This window comes from Colletotrichum tamarilloi (assembly GCF_030869305.1).
Source record: "Colletotrichum tamarilloi strain Tom-12 chromosome Unknown Scaffold_7.1, whole genome shotgun sequence".
NCBI classification, from domain to species: Eukaryota; Fungi; Ascomycota; class Sordariomycetes; order Glomerellales; family Glomerellaceae; genus Colletotrichum; species Colletotrichum tamarilloi.
In genome coordinates, this window is record NW_026849390.1 from 1,013,566 (window position 1) to 1,039,696 (window position 26,131).

The following is a 26,131-nucleotide window of genomic DNA, read 5'->3' on the forward strand; positions in this document are numbered from 1 at the left end:
CCATTCTAATTACGACTTACGCATGGTAATGGCACGACTTATTGACGACTGGGGGGATTGACTTTGAAATATTATACCACTTCTTGCGATGACATGACACGAGGATGACGGCCCCAGACGATGAAATCGAATAAATGGGAGCCAGCATGGACATTCAGCTTGCGCATTTTTTTTCCCTTCTTGTGTGTTGTACTGTATCTATACCCCCATGATGCGCGCGTCTTACCACAGCGCGATGGATTCTTCGTGGCATTTCAGCATTAGCGCTGAGACGGAAAAAGTAGGGTCTCGGAGAGAGTACACTGATGAATATAATCTTGCCTGACCACATGCCAGGTTCCATTGCAATGTCTAATACATGTCGGCGCCATACCATTTCCAGGTCGCGGTAGACGACCTGCTGCCAAAAGAGAAAACCGACTTAGGTAAGGACGCGGAACGTGGGATGTCTGAGGGACTGGAAATCCCACCTATCCGAGGCCATGTAGCTCGGGAATTGCCGGTGACTTTCTTTGCGTCGGAGAGGTGGCTCTGACGTTTCCTGATGCAAGCCCGGCGCTGTGAAAGAGAGCCGTCTGCCAAGGGATCGCCGGTGATATTGGCGAGTTGAAATTTTGTGGATCGTATGCTCCGCTTCCGTTTGCTTTAGGCATTAGGCCTCCCGGGTCCGGAGCCGGGCGGGATCCACTTTCCGGCTCCGATGAGTGCGGGGCTAAGGCATGGACTCTGATAGCGCCTTTTGATCGTTGTCTTAGGTAAGTAAGGTAATTAGTGATCTTCTCTGCCTTGCCTTACGTCATGATGACTTATACTGACTCCTGGTGACTCTTCTTGATAGGGCTCCATGGAGAGGGCTTCTTGACGTTCCAGAGAATATGTGCTTTAGGGGACGGGACAGTCGGAAAACCGAGGAACTGCTGCGCTGCCAGAGAGGTAGGTATGCGTAAGGCAACCTCAGTCGAGAGAGCTATTCGTCAGGGCTTCGACGAACCAATCTCAGAGGCAATAACACTTCTGTCTGCATAACACACAGTGTCCGCCATTCTCCACCGCGCTGATACGCCGGAAGCTCACACACCCCTAACCTCCGGGGTTGACCAAAGTGCAGAACTCCAGGCGCGGGGGGGGAGCTTCACGGATCGCAGGCAGGCGGTACCCACACGCGCTCGCCCTGCCCGCCCTTACATAGATTCGGATAGGTACCTACTCCAAACGCCGTACACCCTGCAGTTATCCCCGCACGAACGCTGCATGTGGTTCATGACCCGCGTGGGAGGTTTGCGTGGGCGGTTTGACCAACCGGGTGGACGACGTAAGTTTAAGCTTCCGATCCGCTGTTTGTCTACCTACCTTGTCCTGCCTTACCTTGCTACATTCTTCCCACCTTCATTGCTTTGCTACCTACCCCAAGAAATGTTTCTTCTCGTCGTGACTCGTTGACCGGCCCCTCGTTCAGGAGCTTGTTCCCCAAACCACTTGTCCATTTCTCAACGACGCATCCCTCTCTGAGCCGTGAATATACAACACGCAAAAGATCGCAACCCGCCGCGGCGCGATAAGCTCCCCCCTCCAGATGCTTGAATCCGACAGGGCGTCGCCGTACCCATCGTCGTCGTCCAAGATGTCGCAGCCGCCGCCGCAGCAGCATCAGGTGCTGCATATCAACCTGCTACCGGCGGAGATCCTCCATCACATCTTTTCGGGCCTCGAGCCCCGCGACCTCGGACGTCTGCCCCGCACATGTCGATTCTTGCACTCCTACGTCAAGGGGAATCAGAAACTTTGCAAGGACGTGTATTTGAATGCTCTTGTATGGAACAAACCCTCTGTCCCACAGTTACCTTTTGTCTTGCGTCGCCTTGGAGAGGAAGGAAATGGTCTAATTCACGATTTCTCGAATAGGACACACCTAGGCAGACCGGGCTGGATTGGGAGAGGGAACTGCACGATTTCGTGAGACTCGGTCTCGTTTGCGCCGGGGATAGTTTCAACGAAAAGGTGAGAGAGATTCCCTTACCTCCCTTCACTATCGTAAAGGCATATGGGATATCATGAACCCGTTCTCATCTGCGCTACCCTAACTAGTCCCGCGACCTCCTCCCCTTCGTATCCGACGTCGTCAACAGGCTGCTGCAACATGCCTCCCCGACAGGCGAGACGCAAAACGACACAGGCACCCACGCCGTCTCCCGCAACGCCGCCGCCCTGGCCAACTTCTTCCGCGACGAGCCCGCGCGGGTGGCTTTTCTGTGTCGCTCTCACATCTTTGACCGCGCGCGCGGCGACGTAGCACGCCCGACAAGCAGCAGCCGCCGCCGGCAGTCATCGTCCTCGTCGGCGTCATCCTCCTCTTCCTCCCGGCCGGCGGACCCGACCGCCGACGACATCCACCAACAGAGCGCAAAGCTCCACTGCCTCTACGGCCGCCCCATCTTCAACTTTGGCCGCACGCGGTCCTCGCGGGTATACCCCTACGCCGCGTGCAAGGTCTACGACATGCGACAGTACACGACGCGCACGAAATGGGGGCCCTTTCGAGACGACGATTCGGGGCGGGTGGACTGGGAAAAGATGGAGGCCATCATGATCGTGCTGGGGAGCAACATCAGATCGCAGCGTCTCACCGCAAAGGTATTTTCCAACCTCTGGGAGAAGCCGTTTGCGGGCTCGTGGTCGGGGAGTTACGTGCCCTCGCCGGGGAGAGGGATCCGGGATTTGGATCTGGAGGACCCGTACGGCGTCGCGGGCACGTGGTTGAGGGTGGTTTGTTTCATCGACTACAACGATTTCTTCCACTATAATTTCCCGATTGGAGAGGAGCCGCCGCCGATCGAGGTGCCGCGGCCGCCGCTGGACGTCGGGGAGGCGACGAGGATTATCTTGATGAAGATGTATGTTGTTGATGTGCAGCCGCCCGGGGAGGAGGATGGGAAGGAGCTGCCTGTTGTGCATTTTCATGGGTTGTCGCGGTCGGTTGATGATTCGTGGGATGAGAATGCGCATTCGCAACTTCGTGGTAAGTTTTCCTCGTCTTCTTTTCTTCGTAAGAAAGATCCTGGCTACTTCACGGTGGAAGGCCCCTTTTTTCATGTGGCTTTTTCCGTCAAATTTCGACTGATTCTAATTAGCTACTGAAGGCACGGTTCGGATGACCAAGGAGGGTGAGGTGAGGTGGACGACCTTCTCCGTTTTCAACGGCCACGCGCGGTGGCGGAGCGAGGGGATACAGATTGGCGGTGTTGGGTCGGCTCGCGGTGTCATGGGACACTGGTTCGATACGTATGTTGTATCTCCTCCTTCTTCCTCCCACCTCCCTTTCCAGCATCTACTCAAGAAGAGAGAACATACCGAACGAGAGGGAGCCAATGCCAACTAACCTCTGCGAATTACAGAGACTACGACCCCCACGGCCCCTGCGGACCCAGCGCCTACTTCAAGGTCTCGGACCGGGCGCCGGGCCCCAAGGACGGCGACGACAAGAAGATTGACATTCACGATTTCCTGCCCATCATGGACTTTGACGCGGAGCTGGCTAGCAACGAGGACGACGATGAGGACTTTGTGGTCGGGGAGTGGGGGGAGGACGACGACGATGACGGGGGCGAGATTGATGATGAGGAGCTGGTGGAGGATTTGGCGGCGTTGGCGGCGCCGGATTCCGAGCTTATGGATCTTGTGCTTGGTGGGCATCATCTTATAGAGCAGTGATGGGATAGGGGTGGTGGGTTTGGTGGAATCTGATGGTTTTTGTTGGCTTTGTGGATTTGTTCTAGCTTATGTGTAACGTCTACAGCTGTATGTGTATACCGCGTGGGTAATAGATATTGTGAGTCTCACTCAACATTTCTTCTCATCCAAACTCCTTACACTCGTATTCATCTGAAAAAGTAAAGATAGAAGCAAGGCCGTTCCAAATCACAACTTGCTCGCGGGCGGATCAGTATTAAACTTGTGATGCTCGCACGTAGCCAGCACCACCCCGTCGCTCCGCCTCGTGAGGGTACCCCTGAGCTGGCACAGCGTACGGCCAATCTGGACGATCTCGCACTCGACGAGGCACTCCTCGCCGTTGGGGGCCGGGCGGAGGTAGCTGCAATTGATGGTGCGGGAGACGCCGAGGAACTGCCAGTAGCCCGGCTTGTCGTTGACGAGGGCCAGGGGTATGGTGGTGAGGGAGTCGAAGAGGGTGGCGGCGGCGCCGCCGTGGAGGTTGCCGGCGCGGTTGCAGTGCTCTGGGAGGACGGTGAAGGAGAAGGTGGCGCGAGGGGTGGGAGTGAGGGAGGTGGAGAGGAGGGATATGGAGGGGATGAGGGCGCCCATCCAGTTCTGGAGGTCTTTGTGTCAGCTGGTTTATGTTTACTCTGCTCGGGGTGAGACGTGATGAGAAAGGGGGGGAAAGGGACGTACACCGAATTTGAAGTTGCCCGCGTCGTCCTTGTCTAGGTTCAGCCAGGCTTGGATGCGCTCTTCGCCTGCCTTGGCTTCGAAGACGGACTTGAACTGGGATGGGATGCCCATTGTGAATGAGGTGTCGTCGTGTGAGTTTAGAGAGTGAGAGTGAGAGTGAGAGTGAGAGTGAGATGAGAAAGTGAGTGTCGTCTGTCGTTGACAGCGAGTCGGGCTCTAGCTGTTGGAAGAAAGCTGAATCAAGTGAGGGTATCGATGGGGTACTGGGCCACAGATAATCAACCAGAAGGCGATGACTGAATAGATAGGCAATCTATGAGTGAGCCTCGATCTAAAGTGAGAATGATCGAATTGCTGATGCTATAATTCAATTGAGTTCGGTTGGGGGTCCGGATGGGTACCTTTTCTTGGGTACCCTTCCATTTCCACAGCAAATGGCCCCGCTGGCTTCCCCGGGTTCTTGGTCCCTATCTTCGGCACGCTAGTGGAACTGCCTCGGCAAATCCCTTTCGGTACGTTCAACCTCCAACTTCTGACAAACCAACCGCCGACGATAAGATAAACCACCTCACCTGTACGGAGATCTGCAGCCTTCCATTATCACCAACCCACCCGACGACACCTGATCCGTCATCGCCATGCCCAGATAACAGCGCAACTCACTCTTTTGCATCCGCGCACTCGCAGCAAGAAACCATTGACGGTATCGTCATCACATCAACCCCGATGCCCGCCCGCCATCGTCCACCATGGAGTTCATGACCGCCCTCCGGGGCTCCTTCGACGACCAGAAACCCTCCCTCTTCGAGCTCATCTCCGAACAGCAGCTCAACTCCCTCCTCCCGCCCACCATCCGATACCTCCTCACCATCGCCACCCAACGATACCCGCGCTACCTCCTGCGCCCCCTCAACTCCTTCGATGAGCTCTACGCCCTGCTCATGCTCCTCGTCGAGCGCCACTACCTAAAGACCCGCGGCGGCAGCTTCACCGAGAACTTTTACGGCCTGAAGCGCGAAAAGGCCCTGCACGCCGAGATCCCGCGCGCCAGCGCTTCCGCGCCCGCCGTCGTAAGGGACACCCTCAAGCTCGGCACGAAGGACATATGGATGAACCTCGCCGTCGCCGTCGGCGTCCCCTACCTGCAGAGGAAGCTCGATGAGGGTTACGAGGTGAACGCGCCGCGGGCGCTCCTCGGCGCCGCCTACACCCAGATGCCGCCCAACCCGACGCTGAAGCAGCGCTTCCTGCACTACTACCGTTGGTTTCTGCGCAACATCTACCCGAGCGTCAACGCGGCCTACTACTTTGCGCTGCTGTCGTTCAACCTAGCCTACCTGTTTGACAACAGCAAGTACCATAACCCGTTCCTGTGGCTCATCGGCACCCGCATGAGGAGGATGACGGGCGCCGATTACCAGGCCATTGACGCGCTCACGAGCGGCGGCGGTAAGGCGAACGGAAAGCCCGGCGCGCCGCCCGGGTGGCGATCCCTCTTCTCCCCGCGCGAGATGGGCCCGCGTCTGCTCTCCAGCCTATCTCTGCTGCTGCCGATGAGCATCTTTGCGCTCAAGTTCCTCGAGTGGTGGCACGCGTCCGACTTCGCCAAGCAGCTGTCGCGCAAGGCGTCCGAGACGCTGGATCTCCCGCCCCCTGTGGTCTCGGGCTTGGGGGCCGGCAAGGGAGGAGCTGGAAGAGCAGGTGCTGCCGCGACGGGCAAGGGCAAGGAGAAGGCGGTTAGCGGCGACGACGAGTCGGCGGACGCGGCTGTTCCGGCTGCTGAGACGGCGCCTATCGCGACACCTTCGCTGTTGCCCATCTATACGGTGACTGCGCCTGAGGACTCGGCGCTGTGCCCTATTTGCGAGGATCCCATCGTTACACCGACGGCATGTCAGACGGGTATTGTGTACTGCTACACGTGTATTCACCGGTGGGTGGAGGGTTTGCATCCGATGCAGGAAGATTTCATGGGAGACAAGGAAGGCAAGTGGGAGAGCGGACAGGGGCGGTGTGCGGTCACTGGCCGACGCGTCCTGGGAGGCACGGAGGGGTTGAGGAGGATCATGGTGTAAGACTAGTACAACTGAGAGAATTTGGGTCAGTAGTTTACCGACGACGAGAAAGAGTCGGTGGTGAGTGTTGATGGAAGGGATTGCTTAAGGGTGGTGGGCATAAGCCGAAAAAGGCCATGGCGTTTGGGTCACGAACTTGTCCTGTTTTGTTTCCGCTTGTATGCCATATCCACCATATGAATAATATACCCACTCACGATCTAGAGCATCGTTGTCCTTTTTTTTCTGTCTTTTCTTTTCTGGCTCTGAGAACTTCGGAGGTGGAAACCCGGTGGAAGCAAGGGTCGGACATGAAGAATGCGGGACTAGGAATACCTCCACCGCTTGGAATGGAGGGGAGGATGTCTCACATCGGGGCGGTGGTCCGGCCCCACGCCCCCCCGATCCCTTTCTACGTGATCTGGCATTCGATTCTACTTCCCTATTGGGTTTCACGTTTTTCGCTCACTGTTGGTCGGGCCTCTCTTCTTCGAACGGTTTTGCTTCCACTTCTTTTTTTGCCTGGGCGGCGCACCTCCTGTCTCGCCGTCAGGATGTCTCGGTCTGCCGAGTCTGCTACGCTCGGAGGGTTTATGGATGGGCAAAGAGGAAGGCAGCTTTTTGAGCGAAGCTAGCGATGCTTGCATTCCTCTTGTTTCCCTTATTTCTCTCGTCAAACTTGGTCTGCTTCCTTGGCTTTCTCTTTTTGGAGTGGATATTGCGTGGTTGGGTTTCTCGAAATGGAATACCTGCGTATTGGATTCTCTGTCGACTTCCACCAGACCGGTCTAGCTTTCTTATCCTTTTTGGTTCTCTGTTCTTCCAACTAGGCGTAGACCCATATGAGCAAGTGCTTCTTGTGGAGAAGCAAACGTCACCTGTTCTAAATAGGTTTTCTTGAGGAGGCTGGGAGGGAGATGGATCTCGAGCATCCCCAAGGCTTGGGTCCTTGGACAGGTCCTTGGCCAGACGGCGGTCGAGCAGTGGCATTCCTGACCGGGAGTGAGGGCTGCGATGATGGTGGTGTGGTTCTCATGTGGAGGAGGGCAGACTTGGAAATCCATTCGTCGAGGTTCGCATCTTTGGTGATTCTGTACCTGGATCAGTCGCAAGGGAGATGTTGACGAGCAAAGGGTTATAAGAAAACTACACCCCTCTCTCTGAAGGGTCTCATGACATCTGGTTTCTGTTCGATCATCGAAACTGAGTCGTGGCGTTTGCTCTCTCACTCTCCTTCTCTCTATCTCTCTCTCTCTCTGTTTATCTGAATCAACCAGAGTCTCTCGTTGACGTGTGTATGCCCATCGGTTTCCGATCATCGATCGCTGACGTCTCTCGCTCTATTCAAGTTGTTTTAGGGTGGTCATTCATACACTCTCTTGAATCTCTTAACACGACAAAGGGCACGGCAAAAAAGCCTCGAGAAGACGCGAACAAAGGTGTAAAGGAACATTAGGAGAGGAAGAGGAAGAGGAAGAGAAGCCAACATGGCGTACAGCTTATCGCAGTCGTACTTCGGCGCGAACTTGATTTCAGACTTCAACTTTATCAACTATGCCGACCCATCCAACGGCTTCGTGAGGTACGTCCTTTCCTCCTCCTACTCACAGATATCGGCCTAGACCCTGTTATTAGTCGAGCGGAGTTGGACGTGGATGAACTAACGGCAAAGATAGGTACCAAAGCCAGTCCGACGCCCTTGCAAAGGGCCTCTACTTCATCGACCCGGACACGCAGGCCGTGACGCTGGGCGTGGATAACAAGAACACGTACGGCCTCAGCGACGGACGGCCGAGTTTGAGGCTAGAGAGCAAGAGGCAGTATAACCATGGACTGTTTATCGGTGATTTCGCGCACATGCCGCCGTCGGTTTGTGGGTTGTGGCCTGCGTGTAAGTTTGGATCTCTCCTTTTTGGGTCCCTTCATCTTGCCGAGTCTTGGAGGGGATTAGGCCCGTTGAAGACGTATCGGATTACCTTTCTTGGCTCACTAGCTTACATTGAATCTGGTAGTCTGGATGTATGGACCGGACTGGCCTACAAGCGGAGAAATTGATATCATCGAGGGCGCCAACCAGGCTACAAAGAATATCCTCTCCGGACACACGTGAGTCTCGCACTCCTTCATGCCATATCTAGAAGTCGGGTTTAACACGATAAATCTAGTACATCAGGATGCCGTATCCCAGACTCCCCCGCAGCCGCCGGCCAACCTCTCCTCCTCGACTGTGAAAGCCCAGGTGTATGTAGTCTCCTCAGTGAAGAGACGGCCCCTTGCGTATTCATCATTTGGTGATGTGTGGCTGTGTGCTCTTTTGCTAACAAGACACCAAAAATTAGACCACCAACAACGCCGGCTGCAACTACCTTCCCCCCGCCTCGGACACACACACCTACGGAGACGCTTTCAACGCAGTCGGCGGCGGCGTCTACGCGCTCGAGTGGACCTCGGAGGCCATCAGTATCTGGCACTGGCCGAGGCAGAGCATCCCGGACGATATTGTTGCCAAGAACCCGGACCCGTCCGGCTGGGGCCTGCCATCTGCGCTGTTTGGGACGTCGTCGTGTGATGTAGACACATACTTTAAGGATATGAGTATTGTGATTCAGACGGTATGTTCTGCGCGAAGTTGCGTGAGTATATTACAAATCAAGCTGACTTTGGGACGTTCAGAACTTTTGCGGTGATTATGCTGCCAATATCTGGGGCAAGGACGGGGACACCTGTAATCAGCGGGCGCCGACGTGCGTCGAGTACGTGGCGAACAACCCTACCGCATTCGCAAACGCGTAAGTCATCGGACCTTTCTCACACATGCTCCCTGGAACCTCCCTGACGAGAAGCGGAAAACCAGATACTGGGAAGTCAACTACATCGACGTCTACGAACAAGGCCTCGCCACGAACACCACCGCCAGCCCGTCCGAGCCGACGACAACGACAACGGTCCAGACCACATCGACAATCTACACCACGGTACCGAACCCTGCCACTATCGTGACGAGTTTCACGCAAAACGGTACTGTCATCGTGTCCACCGCCACAATGCAGTCCTCCCAAGTCTCGTCCGTCGTCCTGTCCACCGTCGTGGGACCGACCGCCACCGCGCCGCCGAGCCCCTCGACGGACCCCGTAGTCCCAGGGCGCGAGCCGGCGACGATTGGGGAGTATGCGTATCTCGGCTGCTTCGGCTCCGGAACCGGGTTTCAGAGCTTCTTGCTCAAGGCCTCGGCGGCGGATATGACGCTCGGCAAGTGTATTGATCTCTGCAGACCTGGGAAATACGCCGGTGTCCGCGAAAGGTAACGTCCCGAACCCTCTTCTCAGATAAAACCTCTCTCACTAACACATCCCCTCCCAGCGAATGCTTCTGCGCAGACGACCTCGACCCAGACACCAGAGCAACAACAGACCGCGCCCTCTGCAACAGCCCCTGCCCAGGAAACAGCACCCAACTCTGCGGCGGCACCACAAGCACCCCAGCCACGAAGCCAAAGCGAGACACCCTCCCGCCGTCCTTCTCCTCAAACCCCCACCGCCGCCTCATGCACCTCCACCTCCACCGCCGCGCCGCGCCCTCAACCTACCTCTTGTCAGTCTACGCCCGTCTCACAGACGAAGTACCCCCCAACGCCCCGCCCCTGGGCGACCCGGAACCCCATACCCCATCCACATCGACGCTCGTCACGACGGTGACATACACCACCGTCTGCGCCACCGACGCGGCGCGCCTGACGCCCGCGGAGCACTGTACCACGATCCTGGTGCCGGGGTGCAACAAGTACTGCGGCGGTGACGGGATGCAGCCCGCGGCCGTGAGCGTGCCGATGACGACGACGGTGGCCTCGTGCGCCGGGTGTGGTGCCAACGGCGCGGACCGTGTGACGCTTACGGTGCCGTTTTTGGTGCTTGCGGTGCCGGGCACCGGGGCCGGGGCCGGGGCCGGAGCCGGGACGTCGACGGGGTATTGGCCCACTGGATCGGTGACTGGTGCGGCGGCGACGCCGCCCGCGACCGGGAGACCCACTCCGTCGATGGTGTCTGTTAGTGCAGGGGCGTCCGTGGCGGAGGTGAACTTTGGGTGGGCTGTTGGGTTGGGGGTCGCTATTGCGGTTGTACGATTCGCGTTGATGTTTTTCTGATGAAGTGGGGATTGTGGATTTGACGTCGAGGCGACGTGCGAATCGGTGGGCTGGTTCCCGGTGCATATTGGCGGCGCATTTGGTCTCTCTCTTTCTCACTTCTTTCTATCTTTCTGCTTGGTTTCTTTCGTTGATTTCCTCCACCACGTTCATTAGCATAGACATCGCCATGATACCACACCAGCGCAACGGGCGCATCGCCTTACTACATTATACGTAGTTCTTATAGGTACACAAAAACTTTATGATTCCAAGTCATTATCTTGCTCTTTATTTCATTACAAATCCACTACTTCCACCGGGTTCCCCAGCCGCCCCGTGTTGCCGTACATTTGCGCGGCGTTGACCATGAGACTGCTGGTGTTGCCGCCGGGCCCGACCATGAGCCACTTCCAGACGACGCCGTGTATGCCGTAGCCCAGGACGGCGAGAGCGTCCCGCCAGCCAGCGTGGGGGAAGAGGTCGCGGAAGAGGCCGCGGGGCGGGCGGGACATGAGGGCCTCGTAGGCGCGCTGGCAGTCGTCAAAGTGAACGGTCTGGCGGCCGTGGCCCCAGTGGACGTGGCCGAAGACGTGGAGTTTGGGGCGGACGCGCCAGACTTCTTGGAGCAGGGCTGGGCAGCCTAGGTTTAGGTCTAGGTGGGTTTTCTTGTGACTTGTGTTAGACGAGGAAGTTTTCGCAGGTGGAGAGGATGAGATGAAGTGAAAGGAAGTAATATGAGATGAGATGAGACTTACTGGTGGTGTGTGAGTGATCAAAACGTCAGTGTCAATTGGTACCGTGTTGGTCCAGGGCGGTGATGAACGATCATATTGGAAAGCCATTTCTGAACCGCCGCAGGTCGGGATATCAGGGGCACCATAGATCTTCAAGTGACGGCCACCCTTGAACTCCAGCGTGACGGCATCACGGATGAGATAGCGGATCCCCTTGAAATCGAGGCTCTTGCCGCGGTCCTCGGGCAGACGGGCGCTGGGATCGAAGAAACTGTCATGGTTGCCGCATACGAGGATCTTGTGCTGGTGAGGCTGAGCGGCGAGCCAGTCGAGCTGGGCCTGGATGTCGGCGACGGTGCCGGCGTTGGTGAGGTCGCCGGCGTGGATGAGGAGGTCCCCCGGGGGTATGTCAACGTCGGTGCGGTCGTGGGTGTCGGAGAGGCAGACGATGCGGATGGCGGGCTTGTCGCGGGGCGGGGTGAAGGGTCGACCGCGGAGGAAGAGGATTATGCTGTAGATGATTGTGACGAGGAGGTTTAGGGGTGAGAGAAGGATGGCGTCGATAAGGGTTAGGGGCTCCCAGTCGTTTTTGCGGCGGAGGCCGAGGGCTGTGAGGAGAGTCATTTGGAGAGTGTGTCCGCCGGTGTCCCTGGTCGTGGGGATATCGAGTGAAGGGACGCAGGGATTATACGACTTCCATGTGAGCTGCTGTGCGAGGTGAGTGAAATTGGTGATATGAATTGAGGTGAGATACGGTGTGGTGAGGTGAGGTGAAGTGGTGTTGAGGTTGGCCGGACGGATCTTCACATGGGGCAGAGGGAGCTCCAAGCAGCTGCCAAAGCTGAAACCCCACCGATGACAGCACCAGCCAGCACATGTGCAATCCAATGACAATCCACCCGTCAGAAGTCAATCAGTCAGTGCATGTCGCCATGTCCACAGTGGGGTGGGCCGGCCGGCACCTGGCATGGCGGCGGTTCAGCTATGCTGGGGGCCAGAGGAAGAGGGGAGTGGTGGAGGGGGAGGTGCCGGGGCAGCACGAGCCACGCACCACCATTGTCACTGCTACGATGCTACAAGCCCACCAAGTACAACACCACTGGACCTTTCCCAGCGACACGGCAGCGCCAATCCATGTTTGGCGTAGCGGTGGTGGGATCGACTGGTGGGCACCAGGTACTTCGTAGAGGCATTGAGGGGCTAGAGCTTGTTCCCTGAAAATGAGCTCCCCGGCCAAGTCGGGGCCCTGCGCGGTGACGTGACGGTTCCCTCAGTCCCGCCAGCCAGCCAAACGCCCAAGCTCCTCTCTCCTTCTGTTCATTAAAAAAACCTGCCAAGCGAGACATCGCCGTCATTACTTTCAGCCACTTGGCTAACATTCTCGCACTTGGCTTTAAGACCATCGCGAACCCTACCACCTTTTCTCTTGTCGTGATCCCGTCACTTTCGAGCATTTGGATAGCTCTCATATCTTGTCTCAAAGTGCATCCCATCTCTACAATCCAGATCTCCTAACCTGCACACATACCATCCGTGCTCGAGCTCCCGACGACTGATCTCTTGGGACGAACCCGCGGTCCGCAGCAGCAATGGCGACTCTTCGCGACCTTTACAGCGATGAGAAGACCAAGGGTCTAGACACCAACTTTGGCGTCGACTATGTCATCAACTACAAGATCCCGCAAGAGGGTGAGTCCCCCTTTGCCTATGTGCCTCACCATGAAAACTGACCCATTACTTCATTCAGACCGCGCCAGCGCCGAAGCTTCTTTCGTCCAGCTAATCGAAGCCTTGACCCATGTTGGCCTGACCACCGAGGTCCGGAGAGGCGACAAGAGCTCCGTCCTCGTCTTCATCAAGATCGCCGACAAGTTCCTCGCCGACCAAGTCTACCGATCCAGACTGCAAGACTGGCTACAGGGCGCTCGAACCAACACCGCAGACAAGGACCTCTCCCAGGCTCTCCGCGATGAGCCCGTCTCCGACGCCGAGCGCCTGCGCCTCGTCTACCTGCTCATGGTGAAGCCCAAGAACGAGGGCGGAGCCGGCATCACCCCCGAGTCCGGCAAGTGGAAGCACGTCGCCAGCATCTTCCCCCTCCACAACCACTCCTTCAACCGCCAGTGGATCAAGAGGGTGAGCACAAAGGGACAGACGGACGAGAACGACCTCGACGAGATTCGCGATAAGTTCGGCGAGAGCGTCGCCTTCTACTTTGCCTTTATGCAGACCTATTTCAAGTTCCTCGTCGTTCCCGCCGCCGCCGGCTTTGGTGCTTGGATGTTCCTTGGCCAGTTCTCCTGGCTCTATGCTCTCGTCAGTTGCCTGTGGTCCGTCATCTTCTTCGAGTTCTGGAAGCAGAGGGAAGTCGACCTCGCCGTACAGTGGGGCGTCCGCGGCGTCTCCAACATCCAGCACCCTCGCCCGCAATTCGAGTTCGAGCGCCAGGCCGAGGACCCCATCACCGGAGAGCCCGTCAAGATTTACTCGCCCATCAAGCGTCTGCAGACGCAACTTCTCCAGATCCCTTTCGCAGCAGCGTGCATCGTGGTGCTGGGCACTCTTATCGTCACCTGCAACTCGCTGGAAATCTTCATCAACGAGGTATACAATGGACCTTTCCAGTCCTACCTGGCCTTCCTCCCGACCGTCATTCTGGTGGTTATGACGCCTACTTTCTCTACCGTGCTCACCAAGTTCGCGACGAGACTGACTGAGATGGAAAACTACGAAACGATTGACGCACACCATGCGGCTTTGGTTCAGAAGGAGTTCGTTCTCAACTTCCTGACCTCTTACATGGCCCTGTTTTTCACCACCTTTGTCTACCTGCCCTTCGGCGACCATCTCACTCCTTACCTCGACTTCTGGCGGACAACTGCGCAGAAGATCACGCCCAAGGACGTCAACTTCCAGACTCAGGAGTTTTCCATCAACCCCGAGAGAATCAGCAAACAGATGTTCTACTTTACCGTCACCGCCCAGGTCGTCAACTTTGCCACCGAGGTCATTGTGCCGTACGTCAAGCGCCAGGTGTTCCAGGAGGTCAGAGAGGTGCAGTCCAAGATGTCCAAGGAGGACAGCGCTGCCAAGATCAAGGACCAGCCGGAAGAGGCTGCCTTCTTGGAGCGTGTGAGAAACGAAGCTGAGCTTGAGACCTACGATGTTACCGGAGACTACAGAGAGATGGTCATCCAGTTTGGTTACCTCTCTCTCTTCTCCGTGGCCTGGCCTTTGACAGCTTGCTGCTTCCTCGTCAACAACTGGGTCGAGATGAGGTCGGACGCTGTCAAGATCGCCATTAGCAGCAGACGGCCGATTCCGTGGCGCGCCGACTCCATCGGACCCTGGCTCAACGCCCTGGGCTTCTTGTCTTGGTTGGGTAGCATCACCAGCGCCTCAATTGTATTCCTGTGCAGATCCGCTGGCAAGGGCGATGGACCTCGTGGTACCCCTGGAAGCATTCAGGCATGGGGTCTCCTCCTCAGCATCCTCCTTTCGGAGCACTTCTACTTTGGCGCTCAATTCGTCGTTCGCCTCGTTATGAAGAAGCTGGATAGCCCCGGACTGCAGAGGGAGAAGAAGGAACGTTTCATGATGAAGAAGAGACTGCTCGAGGAGAACCTGGGCCAAGGCGTTTCGGACCAAGCTGCCACTCCGGGTATCGAGAAGACGGAGATGATCACCATGCAGGCTCTTGAGGATGAGGCCCGCAGGATCTCGACTCAGGGCCACGGAGGCGCCGAGGAGGCGTAAGTTGATGTTCTTGCCCTTGACTTTGAAGATTTAAACTGACGATGTGACAGATTCTGGCTTCGCCAACGCGGTATGGCCGAGACTATCCAGATTGGTCGCAATCTGATTTCTCAGGTAAGTCGCTGTATACTTTAACCGTCACTGCCACCTTCTGACGTGAGATCACCAGAGCATCTCCGGAAACACAACCAAGGCATAGAGGCCGTCATCAACAGTTGGTCAAAGGACGGGCTGGTGGATGAGAAACAAAATATACACACAACCCCTTATTGACGAGAATATGAGTTATGCCTGTTCTGGCGTGTATTGCTAGCGAATATGTTTAATTGGGGTCTTCCGAAAAGCTACGGGTTACTTGCTGTCTGTAATCGGGCGTTTGTTTCGGTCAAAATACGAGTTAGGCAACCCCTCTGGATGTTTGTCTCTTCGGTGAAGAAAAATGGAGCAAAAGCGATGCTGTCGTCGGTGGCCACAAAGGGTGACCGATGGAGAAGTTGAGATAAGGTATGTTGTCAGGGCTGTCTACCTTCCTGACCTTACTCAGTAATGCCTCATGATGAAAGGGCAGATGACCACTTAAAACAAACTGCGCACCGGGCAAGGCAGATCGGGAGGCTTACACAACTGGGCGTCGTTTTGTGCAATGATCCAAATGCTTGTTAGAGCCTCTTTCCTCTAAGAGGTTACGTCGATGGGCTTGTATTGAGCTGCGCCTCTGCGCTAGCTGTGCTGGACCTCGTGGCTGCAGCGTTCATCTGATGAGCCTACCATAGTACCTAGGTACCAATGCTACCTACCTCAAGTTCCTTGCTTATTCAGTCATAGTACGTACCGACGTTGTGGACTTGATCGCTTACAACCCCCTACCAAACGTCCCTCTTCCCTCAATACTTTACCAGCAAACTCCGTCACGCCCGCGACATTCCTTTCGCTTGAAAAACACCAATCGCGGGGCCAGCTTTAGGAATGTGCCACGCCGATGAAGCCAAACGGGTCTGCCTGGGGGGTTCTGAAGGCCAGCAGCGACAGCTTAGCAGCCCTACCTCGGATCCAAGACGCCAGAACGCCTCCTCCTCCACCTTTGGCGCTTCTCCTCCACCCCCCTCCTCCACGTTGGAACATGCAGCAGACATGTTGACACTCTTTTCATCGCCCGCCATGTCGATCTCCTCGCGGGACTAGCCTGATACCGGGGCGAGGTTCACCTGCATTCGCTTGCAAAGGTGGGCGCAACACCACCGCACCGCCTTGCCTGCTTGTCACTCAAGTCAACTTTCAAGACCTGAACTGGAACTGGAAGTGCGGAGGCGTTCCGAGAAGCAAGCCACGCCCGTTGGCTACCGGTACTCTTGTGTCCTTGCTCGCTCGCTCTATCTCTCGAGTGACAGATAGACGGACGGCCCAGAGGTACGCTTCGTGTCTCGGGAGAGAGAGCGGCCAGTCTGACATGCGGTGCGCCCTGCATCTGCCTACCTTGCCCGCCAGCCGCCCATCTCCAATCCCGTCCCGTCCTTGTGTGCCATACCTTGCCCATCTATCCTGCGGCCTGGAGCTGGCCCTGCTTTTGTGGTGGTGACTCTGAGCGAAGCCGACTAATTGATCTGCTCAGCTCAGCTTAGTAGTTTTCCTGCAGCCTTGTCCTATCCTAACCTGCCCTCCTCTTCGCATTTCCTCTCTCTTCTCCCTTCTCTTTTTCTCACATTTTCTGCCAAGATCTTTTCTCCAAAGTTTTGTGATTGTGAACCCTCAAAAACACTTGGCGATTGCGCAAATTCAGATCCAAGCTTACTATTCGGATGACCCTCTGCCAACTTCTCGCGCTGGCTTAGCCCATCGTGTACCTTTAACCAACCAGACCGACGACTCCACCTAAAACCCCGCCGCCGGGAGACCGAGACCAGACGGCCACCGGCTCTCAAAGGACTTACGGGCCCCCCCTTTTGCCGACCATGGACGTCGTGAAGGACTTGGTGACAGGGCCCTTTGAGGAGGTCGTGGAGAAGGGGACCGTTGCGCTCGGGAACGCGGGTGACGACCGGGACATGCTCTCCGAGAGCCAGAAGCTGGTCAAGGGCGCCGAGCGCATCCTCAAGATTATCGAGCCGCTGTGCTTGCGCCACTTGGAGGAGTCTGGCGTCAACTTTATAGATGCGCTCAAAGATGATAGTATGGTGATCTCCGTTTTCTTAATCTTCTTCTTCTTCTCACGCACATATGGTGACGGTGTTAACTAACCTTGTGTTATCCACGTAGACGAGATCGCCGACTACAGGTCACAGATGACTGACATGATATGGGACTTTGAAGACGTAATCGATGCAGACACGTATGAAAAGGAGAAGTATGTCGAGCTGCGGGAGCTCTGCAAGAGGGCCGGCCTCCGGACTGGAGAGATCTTGAAGAGGATGAGGCTGGAGCCGGCGCCGCGGGAGCAGCCTCCTATTCCAATTATCGCGACATCGCCACCGGCTACACACGGTAACTATAGCCATTGCTCCCCCTGAATTCAAATATGAGAAAGAAAAACCACGCAGCTGACCAAAGACCCCCTCGACGATAGAGACCCAAGACCAAGGCCACGGAAGTCTGCCTACGTCCCATGAGGGACATCATTTCCAGCCACATGAAGAGCAACACGCAACACCTGAGCCAGAGCCAAGAGTCAGGGAGAAGGTAATCGAGCTACAACCGCCGCCTCCTCCGCCGACAAACCCGTGGAGTATAGGAGCAAGCCCCATGATCGAGACGGGATTGGAAGGACCAATGGGTGAGATGAACATTGAGCGTCGTCCGCCCGTCTCCATGAGCTCGCCCATCTCTGAGCCGGGCAGCCCGAAGAACATGAGCAGACTCTCGCATGGTTCAGATCACCGGCTTGAGATCCCCACCGACCGCGTCCTCTCGGAAGAAGACCGGTACCACCAAATGAGCCCGCAGGACCTCACGCGATCACCGGTATCGATGACGGATAGAAGTCACCCCCTCGTCTCGCGAGGACGAGCTTCGTCGACGACACTAGGTATCGTCACGGAAGACCAGACACAGACGCCGCGGAACGTGAATGGAGGCCACTCCCCGCGGCCCCACCGGCACTCGCAGACCAGCTCCATGTACTCGCACGCCTCACGGCAACGCTCCCAGGAATCCCTCCACGACTCCGTATTCGACGGCGGCGGCAGGAGGAACTCGGGCGCCATCAGCCCCTCCATGACGGAGCACCGCGCCTCCACGTCCTCGGCTCACGACGGGGGCCGGCTCAGCCCGACGTCGAGGCCGCCCATCATCCCGCCCAACTTCCCGCCCGGCGTCCACGAGGGCATCGAGAAGGTCCCGCTGGTCATGAGCGACGGCGAGGGGCTGATCCCCGTGGAGTCGGAGTCGTCTTCTTCGCAGGGACGGGAGGCGGCGCTTCAGGTCTCGTCCCGGCCGAAGGATTGTAATATCGGGTTGAGCAGCTCGTTTTATTTGTATAAAGGGTTCTGCGAGGGCGCGAAGGAGGTCACGCGCGGAGGTCTTGGTGTGAAGAAGGTTAAGAAACCGGTGAGTAGGCAGCGTCCCGCCCCTTTTCTATTTGTAGCACACCTCGACTGACTTTCGTTCCAAGGGATTCTCTGGCGCACACGAGGTCGCCAAGTGCTCGAGCTGCTCCTACGAGCTCGACTTCAAACAGGTCGAGAACGACGTCAACAACGCCGGTACGTACCCAGCTCTTTTCCCTGATATCCGACTTGATTCTAGGGGTTGGGTGAACTAACATGGTGACAACCTCCAGAAGAAGCAAACCACACCTCCAACAAAATCTCCTACCGCCCCCGCTTCCTCCAAAAATCCCACGTCGCCACCAAACGCGCAGACGAGTTCCTCTACGGCTGCGTCTTCTGCGTCCACGCCCAACGCACCCTCGAAGAATGCGACGCCACAGTCTTCTTCAGCCAGAAGAAGCTCTTCGAGCACCTCGCCCGGCACCCGCGGCCCTTACCCCAAGTACCCGGCATCACCGTCGTCGAAACCTCGGAAACCACGGGCGGAGGGGAGGTACCGCTCCACCTGCGCAACAACTACGACCTGCACTTCCGCGCCCCGCCCCGGCCCTCGCGCATCGAGGGCCGCCAGCTCGAGCTCGCGCAGCTGCCGACGGCGACGGCGACGCAGACGGTGAAGAGGATGTACGGGATGCGGCTGCTGTACGACAACACGCCCGGGTTCGAGCTTGCTAACGGCGCGAGGTTGAGCGGGGTGGAGTTTCCCGCGAAATATAACGGGGAGTGGGTGATGGGGTGGCACGAGGGGAATTTCGGGTCCGCGCCGTTGGATGTGCTCAAGTTGGAGGCGCCGCCCAAGGCGGAGATTCGCGCGGACACGGCGAGTAATATCTCGGCTGTGGCGCGGTGGAAGTTTGCGCCTAGGCCGAAGGATGGTGGGGACTGGTTGAAGTTTGATCAGGGGGAGAGGATCACCAATATCAGCTGTGAGTCTTTTTATTTTCTTCTTCTTCTCTTCCCCTTTCTTTCTCTTCATTTTCCTGGTTAGACGTTTCCCTGGCGTGTATCTCCAGTCTGCTCACACGAGACATCTAGGGGCCTGGCAAGACCACTGGTGCTGGTCCGGCACCAACGCAAAGGGCGTCTGGGGCATCTTCCCGCAGACCTTTATCGACGCCGCCTCGATCCGCGAGGTCTCGGACAGGTCGAGCATCTCGAGCGGGGAGCGGAGAAAGTCTGGGACGGCGGGCTTCTTTGAGAGGTTCTCTTCCGGCAGGAAGGCGTCGAGGCAGTCGAGCGTTGGGCACGTCATGGTCTCGTCTGGGCCGCGGCCTTCGGTTGTGTGAAGAAGATGGATAGGCACTTGGGTTGATTCGGCGATGCGATGGACGTTTTCTTTTGTTTGTTTCTTTGAATGATGATACCTTTGTGGGTTGTTTTTTAGGAGTTTTCAATACCCAGTAACGATTGAAAGATACAAACGACACATTTGGCGTCACCGAGAGAAGGTGCCCTGCTCTGCGTACCCAGTCTCAAATACTGCGATCAGTATTCCATCACAGCCATAGGTTGAGAAACTTGAAGGCTTCACAAGGTATCTGCGATATACTCGTTCTGTCTCTGATTTGAGAAATCCAAAGCCCATACAATGGGGATGGATCTCTTTGAAGCATCGTTCCTACGTAGACTGGAGTAAATCCTTGCCAGCAAGACGAAACCTTTTTAGATCGAATATTGAAACATGCTCAGGGTTCAAACCTAAATCGCTACCCCTTCCTGATCTGTAGATATGGACAATACTCCTCAGCACTTTGATTAAGCAAGGATATGTTCATCTCCAGCTTACATCTTTGCCACACCATCTGTAAAAGTGGAAGTCGATGTCACGGAACGTTCCACTCATTGCACCTTCTCTTCGGCCTCGGTAAAGGGCGATATCTGTCACCTCACGGTCAGCGGAAACTAGAAAATAAGGAAGGGAGAAGAGATTATGAGATTAATGTCGAGGAAGGAGAGCATGGGACTTTGACCTGGTAGGTACCCCATCTTCAAACAAGTTCAGAAAATGTACTAGTATAAAGAGCGACCTTACCAGAAATCATCTTTGAAATTTGTTCAATTGACTAGCCGGTCTAACAGTGACGGTCCAGCGTTAGATGATGGCTCGTCATGGTTGACGCGACGAATCTGCAGGCCGTCTGACGAGACGATCAGGAACAATGACCGAGGCGAACGTTTCGGCTAGGCCGAAAGACGTTCCGTTTCCGTAGAGGCTATTGGGTAGACTGAGCTTATTCAGGGATGAATATGCTGCCACGGAGGAAGCTGTATGCGTAGAAGAAAACTGCGTTTTCCCGCTCTCACAATTTGACAACATGTTTAGATAGCACATGGTAGATATTTCTCGATTCTCAAGATGCGCGAAAAAAAAAGTCATTGGAGCAAGAAAGCAAAGAGGCAATCCTCTTCTGACGACGATTTTACTACGTCGCCTGGTCCTGAGTTCCTCACCAAGCTTAACAAACACGCAGAGATCGGCTTATATATATTCGAACGAGGCACCTCTAGCCGTTCCCGCCACCGCGAGTATATAATCAAGTAAAAGTGACAAAGCAAGGTCTCACACCAGGCGCATGGCATCTGCAGGGACCTTTGTCGTCTCGAAGACAGCAAAGACTGGAGTTGGTTCTCCGTATCAGGCCCGGTCTCTATAGTCTTCCTGGGTCTTGCCTCTAGTTTGCAACTCCACCTCGAGCCAGCAAGCCCTCTACTCAACTTTCAGTGTTCCTTACATATTCCGAGACTAATACCCTTCCGTGTATCGATGGTGTAGAGGGGCTGGAGCATGTAACGACTACCTCGTCTCCTGAACTTCTCATTCTTATTAAATAAGTGCAGGGTGGAACAGCATATAAGCAGGAGACTCGACTGGACGGCAAAGTGCACGTTGGTCGTCTTGCTTCGAGCAGAGGGGGAAAAGCCTCCTCGCAGGCCTGACGTCGGCTTTTAATTGATAGAGCTTTCCCCACTCGCCGTTGACCACAGATGAGTCTCCGTCTGTGTGGACGAATTCTCGTGACGCTTTTGTAGGTCATCGTTGTCCCGAGCACGAGGCACGAAAGTTTCCCGGACCAAGACTTACGTCTCATTAGTAGACGCAACGAGAGGACAAAGTTTTCCGAGATACTCAGCCTCGTGTATGCCCGAGTCACGAATTGAAACGGAACGCAATCACACATCATTATGAACCGCATTCTTTCTCATTGATCTCATCCATTCCGTTCTGTACCATCCAATCCTCGCCCCCAGCCATCTCCCTCCAACACACGCAAACCGTAGTACATCGGCCAAATCCCAAGTAGCCCCCCCCCCCCCCTCAAAGTCATCAAAGGCCGTTAAATGAGCTTTCTCAATCTCTTCTGCATGTGAAAAATATATAATGATTAAAGCTACAGGTTTGGTGACAAAACCAAGATAACCAGGTTGACGTTCTTCATGCGCGCGCCAGATTTCCAATCCGACCCTGGCATCGTGACCCCCCCTTCCAACAAATGCTTCGCTATGCTGATACTTCTGTACACACTCTGTACCGTGATGATTCTTTTTTTCCCTGCAGGAATTTGTGTGTTGTGCTGTAGTTGATATTTCTTCACATCCCCATGTCCCATCATTCCCCATTATCATCTCGGTTTGCTGATACCCCTTATGCTTTCATTCTATTTCTTCATAGGTGCGGTTCCTCCTCATGGACGATCATCACCCCAAGCCTTGGCCGCTTCAGCTGCAGCCTCCGCAGCAGCTGCCGTTGCCCTGGATTCCTCCACTTCGCCCTCCTCCTCCTCGTCGCTCTCCTGTTGCTGTGGCTGTTGCGCCTTAGTCGGCAGGTTACTCGCGGCCGCGGCCGGGGTAGAACCTCCCTTCCTTTCCTCCACGTCGGCCTCAGAAACCACTGTCCGAATAGTACTGCTATCCCCGCCGTTCAATTTGCTATCAGCCTCACCAGTCGTCTTGGAAGCTCCTACCGTCGTGGGCGGCACAACTCCATCCTTCGACTCTGGCCTCGCGTGACCCGCCGGCGTCTCCGATTCAATCGACCCCGTTGAGATAATCGACTCCGTATACGACCCCTGCGTCAGCGGCTGGAAATCGTGCTTTTCGCCATGCGGCCTCTTATCATTGATCTCCGTGCCCGCTGACGAAGTCGACACCCGCGACCCCGAAATCGAAGCAGAGTCCCTGTCACCGCCGTTCCCAGCCTTACTGGCGTCCGTCTTGGACTTGCCCCATCCGCGGCCCCAGCCGTACCCTCCGCTGGTACTCGTAGTCGGCGACGTCACGGTGCTGTTCCCGCTGCCGCTGCCTCCACCCCACCCGGCCTTGCGCTTCTCACCCGCCCATGTGACCCACGAACTCACGTACGAGCTAGCCTTATTGCCAGAATTGCCCGCTGCCTTGGCGGCTGCTGAGCTCTCCGTCGATGCAGCAGAGGCGGCGGGAGCGCCAGCCTTTTCCGCCTCCGCGGCAGCAGCCTCCTGAGCCAGGCGCTGCTCCTCGGCCCGTTTCCTCTGCGCCTCGCGGAGAGCTTCCAGGTCGGAGTAGAATTTGTTGAACATGTTGGACGCTTTCTCCTTGCCCACGGCAAAGTTGCGTCCGAGAACCTCCTTACCGACGGCGAGACGCTCGTCCAGATGCATGTCCTGGACCTGCTGCGCGATGCGGCGCTGCACGTCATCAATCGTAAGACCGCCGGCGCAAGGGTGCCGCGGCTCGACGACGTCAAAGAGGTGGGAATCCGTGTTGCCGTTCCAGATGCGGTGGTTTTCGGTGCGGGACCAATATTCGATGAATTCGTTTCCGTAGTCGAGGGAAGGGTCGCCTTCAATATGCGGGAGGAGCGCCCTCGGGTTATTCGGGTGCGCATGGAGGTGATTGCGGTATTTCACCGAAGAGACGAGAGATAATATGTATTCTTCAAACTGGAGGCGGATGAACTCCTCGCTGCCCACGTAGCCCATGGTGTTTGGACGCTGGGGGTTGGCTTCGTCCCAGGTGTCATTAACTACTTGGGTAATGTAGTCGATCCAACGGCGGTCTGCGGCTGACAGAGCCAGGGCGTTCTTAAGCGAGGAGGATGTGACATTGACGGTGTGCTCGTCGAGATTGATTAAAATATCGCTGTAACGGTCCCTCTGCTGTAAGAGGAGTGAATTCGTGCTGCCCACAATGTATGACTTGGTGCCAAAGTCGGCAAGTATATCAAGTTGCTGTAGAGGGGTATATGGGCCAAACAGACTACCCTGTTGATGTCGTCAGTGTCAGAACTATTGACATGGCAACAACAAACCTACCTTGCCGAAAATCTGCAGGGGCAAGCCCATGTAAGTGAGTAAAGAGTTGCGATCGCTGGTTCGCAAGCTCGTGGGCCGCGCCAACCTCTTCTCGTAGTTGTTCAGCTCCGGGTCGGCGCAGTCAACGAGGTTACGGATAAGTCCGGGTATCAGAGAAATAAGAGAAAACTGCATCATGCATAACCTTTCACATCGTGATCCGAAAAAAAGCATCTATACTCATCGGTCAGCTTCCATCAGCCTACCCTTTTGCAGGTCTACCACTTGATCGGGAGAAAACGCACCTTCGGCTGCAGCAAACAGCATTTGAACAGCATCAGCGTCTGTGACTTGAACTCATGCACCAGCTCACGCAAGCTCATGCCGAGGTACTGGTCGCGGCTCTCCGCCTCCGTCAAGAACCCGCGCTCCTTCTCCTCGGCCAGACTTTCCTGGAAGCGGCGGAGAATCTCCGTGTCGGTGAACTCGCGCTGCGCGAACCAGGCCTGCGTGACGACGCTGAGACGCTCGCGCATCATGCCAAAGTGCTGCGGCGTGTCGGCGATGACGACGACGGCTTTCTGGACCGTCGAGCGCGTGACGTCGGCGGGCCGGTTAAGGAGCTGCGAGGCATCGAGCTGCCGTGTACATGATATGCCGAACAGGGACGTCGCAGGCCCCGTGGCGGTGGCCGGACGGAGGAGCGTAAAGTAGGAGAAATCCTCGCTTGATCTGGTCCGAGTCGTCAGCTTCTGTTCCAGCTTTGAGACGAAGATAGCAGCCGGGGTCCGAGGCAGAGCTCCCAGTCACCATCTGCGTCAGAGTGAACACGGGTCAATACTCACAAGTGCGCACCGTCGCTCAACGCCATGAAGGGCAGCAAGCCCCAGTCATACTCGACTGCTGGATCTGTACCCTCCGCCGCGCCAAACCACATCTCAACTTCGGGTCCGCGGGCATGGTGGAAGTCGACAACCGTGACCAGCGGAATGAAATCTGGCTTAGCCGGCGTTGACGGCACCGTCAAGGGCGTAGCGGCGCCAGACGTCGGCGTCGCAACCTCGGGAGTATCCATGTTTCCCGCCTTTTTATCAGGTTTGCCTCTCTTTCTGGGTGATGCCTCTCACCGACGAGGGGTGGACGAGCGTCGAAACTGGTGTTTGCGTAAGAAACCAGGTGTGGGCTACTTCAGAAACCCGCCCAATTCCTTTTCCTTCGCGAATCCCTCAATCTGTGTTTGTAATTCGACTTCTTTGGCGCAATCAGGCCACTCCTACGACATTGCCATGTATTTCCTCAGTTCCTGATCTTGATTCTTTCTTGTCCTTCGCTTGTCCTCCTCGCGTTCGTCGCACGTTTCGTCCGACGTTTGCTTGCGTGAGTCAATCCTTTTCAGGGTACCGATTGCCGCTTCGCTGGCAAAGCCTCGCGATGGGAGGAGGTCTTTTTTTTTCGGCGTCGGGATTCCCGGGGCGGGCGCGCGAAGTTCGTCTTTGTGGTAAACTACCTAATTCGACCCCCAGAAAAGTCGAGGAGGGGTTGCGGGTTCTGTTCTGACGTAGTATCGAGATTTCCCCGTCCACTCAAAGGGGAGCTAGTGTGAGACAAGCTGCCGGGAGAGTTGATCTGCACAAGTCTCCAAGAGAGCAATTGGTGGGCTTCATTTATCGTCTTCTATACGAAGAATTGGTCGTCAAGAGAAGTGTGACACACACTCTCTCTCTCTGGGCCGTAGAATTATGTAGGGAAAGGCAGGGCGTCCGCTTTCTATACCGCCTGGTCTTCGTCCCTCCTCGAAAATCGACCGGCAAGCTACCTGCCGGCGTCGCCAAGCAGAACTCGCAGAAAGCGGTGACAGGTTCGTCCCTCTCGAAAGAAGCGCGGTCGCGGGTGCGCGAATGGGGGCGTACGTGAGACTATGAGCTGGGAAAATCGAGTTGCTCCGCTGTGCAGTTTGCCTCGGTGATTCGACCGCCGCCTCGTACTTGCACTGGCAAATTAGGGTCCTAGGAAGGGGACGTTTGGTAGCAGCCGTAAGAACGTAGCGGTCGGTGGAGAAGGCCTTGCTAACACGAAGTGTCGAATGGCAGTAATAGCACAGAAAGGGACAATTCGCCGCCTCCTTGCTTGGGGTGAGGAAAGCTGAAGGCTAAGGAAGACGTGAGTGGCAGACCGACGAGCGGAGGAGGGTAAAAGTTAAGGAAGATGGAAACCCGAGAGCTGAGGGGATAGAGAGACTCGAATGGCT

The 26,131-nt window shown here is 56.1% G+C and overlaps 8 protein-coding genes across 8 annotated transcripts; 5 read left to right on the forward strand and 3 right to left on the reverse strand.

Moving 5' to 3' along the window:
- Positions 1-1,621: 1,621 nt before the first annotated feature.
- CTAM01_03262 (F-box domain-containing protein) lies at positions 1,622-3,708 on the forward strand (the record flags this gene model as incomplete). The annotated part of the gene is made up of 5 exons (XM_060519298.1): positions 1,622-1,810; positions 1,903-1,998; positions 2,086-3,016; positions 3,138-3,279; positions 3,393-3,708. The coding sequence occupies 5 exons, from the start codon at positions 1,622-1,624 to the stop codon at positions 3,706-3,708; spliced, it is 1,674 nt and encodes a 557-aa protein (XP_060386297.1).
- A 207-nt stretch (positions 3,709-3,915) lies between these two features.
- Positions 3,916-4,518, reverse strand: CTAM01_03263 (thioesterase superfamily protein; the record flags this gene model as incomplete). Its single annotated transcript, XM_060519299.1, has 2 exons — positions 3,916-4,326; positions 4,408-4,518. 2 exons carry the CDS (start codon positions 4,516-4,518, stop codon positions 3,916-3,918), a joined length of 522 nt encoding a protein of 173 aa, XP_060386298.1.
- Positions 4,519-5,156: 638 nt separating this feature from the next.
- On the forward strand, positions 5,157-6,482 carry CTAM01_03264 (Pex2/Pex12 amino terminal region; the record flags this gene model as incomplete). Its single annotated transcript, XM_060519300.1, has 1 exon — positions 5,157-6,482. One exon carries the CDS (start codon positions 5,157-5,159, stop codon positions 6,480-6,482), a length of 1,326 nt encoding a protein of 441 aa, XP_060386299.1.
- A 1,466-nt stretch (positions 6,483-7,948) lies between these two features.
- CTAM01_03265 (mixed-linked glucanase) lies at positions 7,949-10,602 on the forward strand (the record flags this gene model as incomplete). Its single annotated transcript, XM_060519301.1, has 8 exons — positions 7,949-8,043; positions 8,138-8,352; positions 8,474-8,567; positions 8,627-8,702; positions 8,801-9,073; positions 9,135-9,250; positions 9,316-9,762; positions 9,822-10,602. The coding sequence occupies 8 exons, from the start codon at positions 7,949-7,951 to the stop codon at positions 10,600-10,602; spliced, it is 2,097 nt and encodes a 698-aa protein (XP_060386300.1).
- Positions 10,059-11,942, reverse strand: CTAM01_03266 (calcineurin-like phosphoesterase; the record flags this gene model as incomplete). The annotated part of the gene is made up of 3 exons (XM_060519302.1): positions 10,059-10,652; positions 10,893-11,249; positions 11,340-11,942. 3 exons carry the CDS (start codon positions 11,940-11,942, stop codon positions 10,059-10,061), a joined length of 1,554 nt encoding a protein of 517 aa, XP_060386301.1.
- A 965-nt stretch (positions 11,943-12,907) lies between these two features.
- CTAM01_03267 (uncharacterized protein) lies at positions 12,908-15,273 on the forward strand (the record flags this gene model as incomplete). The annotated part of the gene is made up of 4 exons (XM_060519303.1): positions 12,908-13,007; positions 13,066-15,070; positions 15,125-15,188; positions 15,244-15,273. 4 exons carry the CDS (start codon positions 12,908-12,910, stop codon positions 15,271-15,273), a joined length of 2,199 nt encoding a protein of 732 aa, XP_060386302.1.
- Positions 15,274-17,023: 1,750 nt separating this feature from the next.
- CTAM01_03268 (SH3 domain-containing protein) lies at positions 17,024-19,902 on the forward strand (the record flags this gene model as incomplete). The annotated part of the gene is made up of 6 exons (XM_060519304.1): positions 17,024-17,240; positions 17,328-17,552; positions 17,635-18,614; positions 18,679-18,769; positions 18,847-19,542; positions 19,652-19,902. 6 exons carry the CDS (start codon positions 17,024-17,026, stop codon positions 19,900-19,902), a joined length of 2,460 nt encoding a protein of 819 aa, XP_060386303.1.
- A 2,397-nt stretch (positions 19,903-22,299) lies between these two features.
- CTAM01_03269 (transporter Avl9) lies at positions 22,300-24,958 on the reverse strand (the record flags this gene model as incomplete). The annotated part of the gene is made up of 4 exons (XM_060519305.1): positions 22,300-23,853; positions 23,905-24,117; positions 24,189-24,615; positions 24,729-24,958. The coding sequence occupies 4 exons, from the start codon at positions 24,956-24,958 to the stop codon at positions 22,300-22,302; spliced, it is 2,424 nt and encodes an 807-aa protein (XP_060386304.1).
- Positions 24,959-26,131: the final 1,173 nt, after the last annotated feature.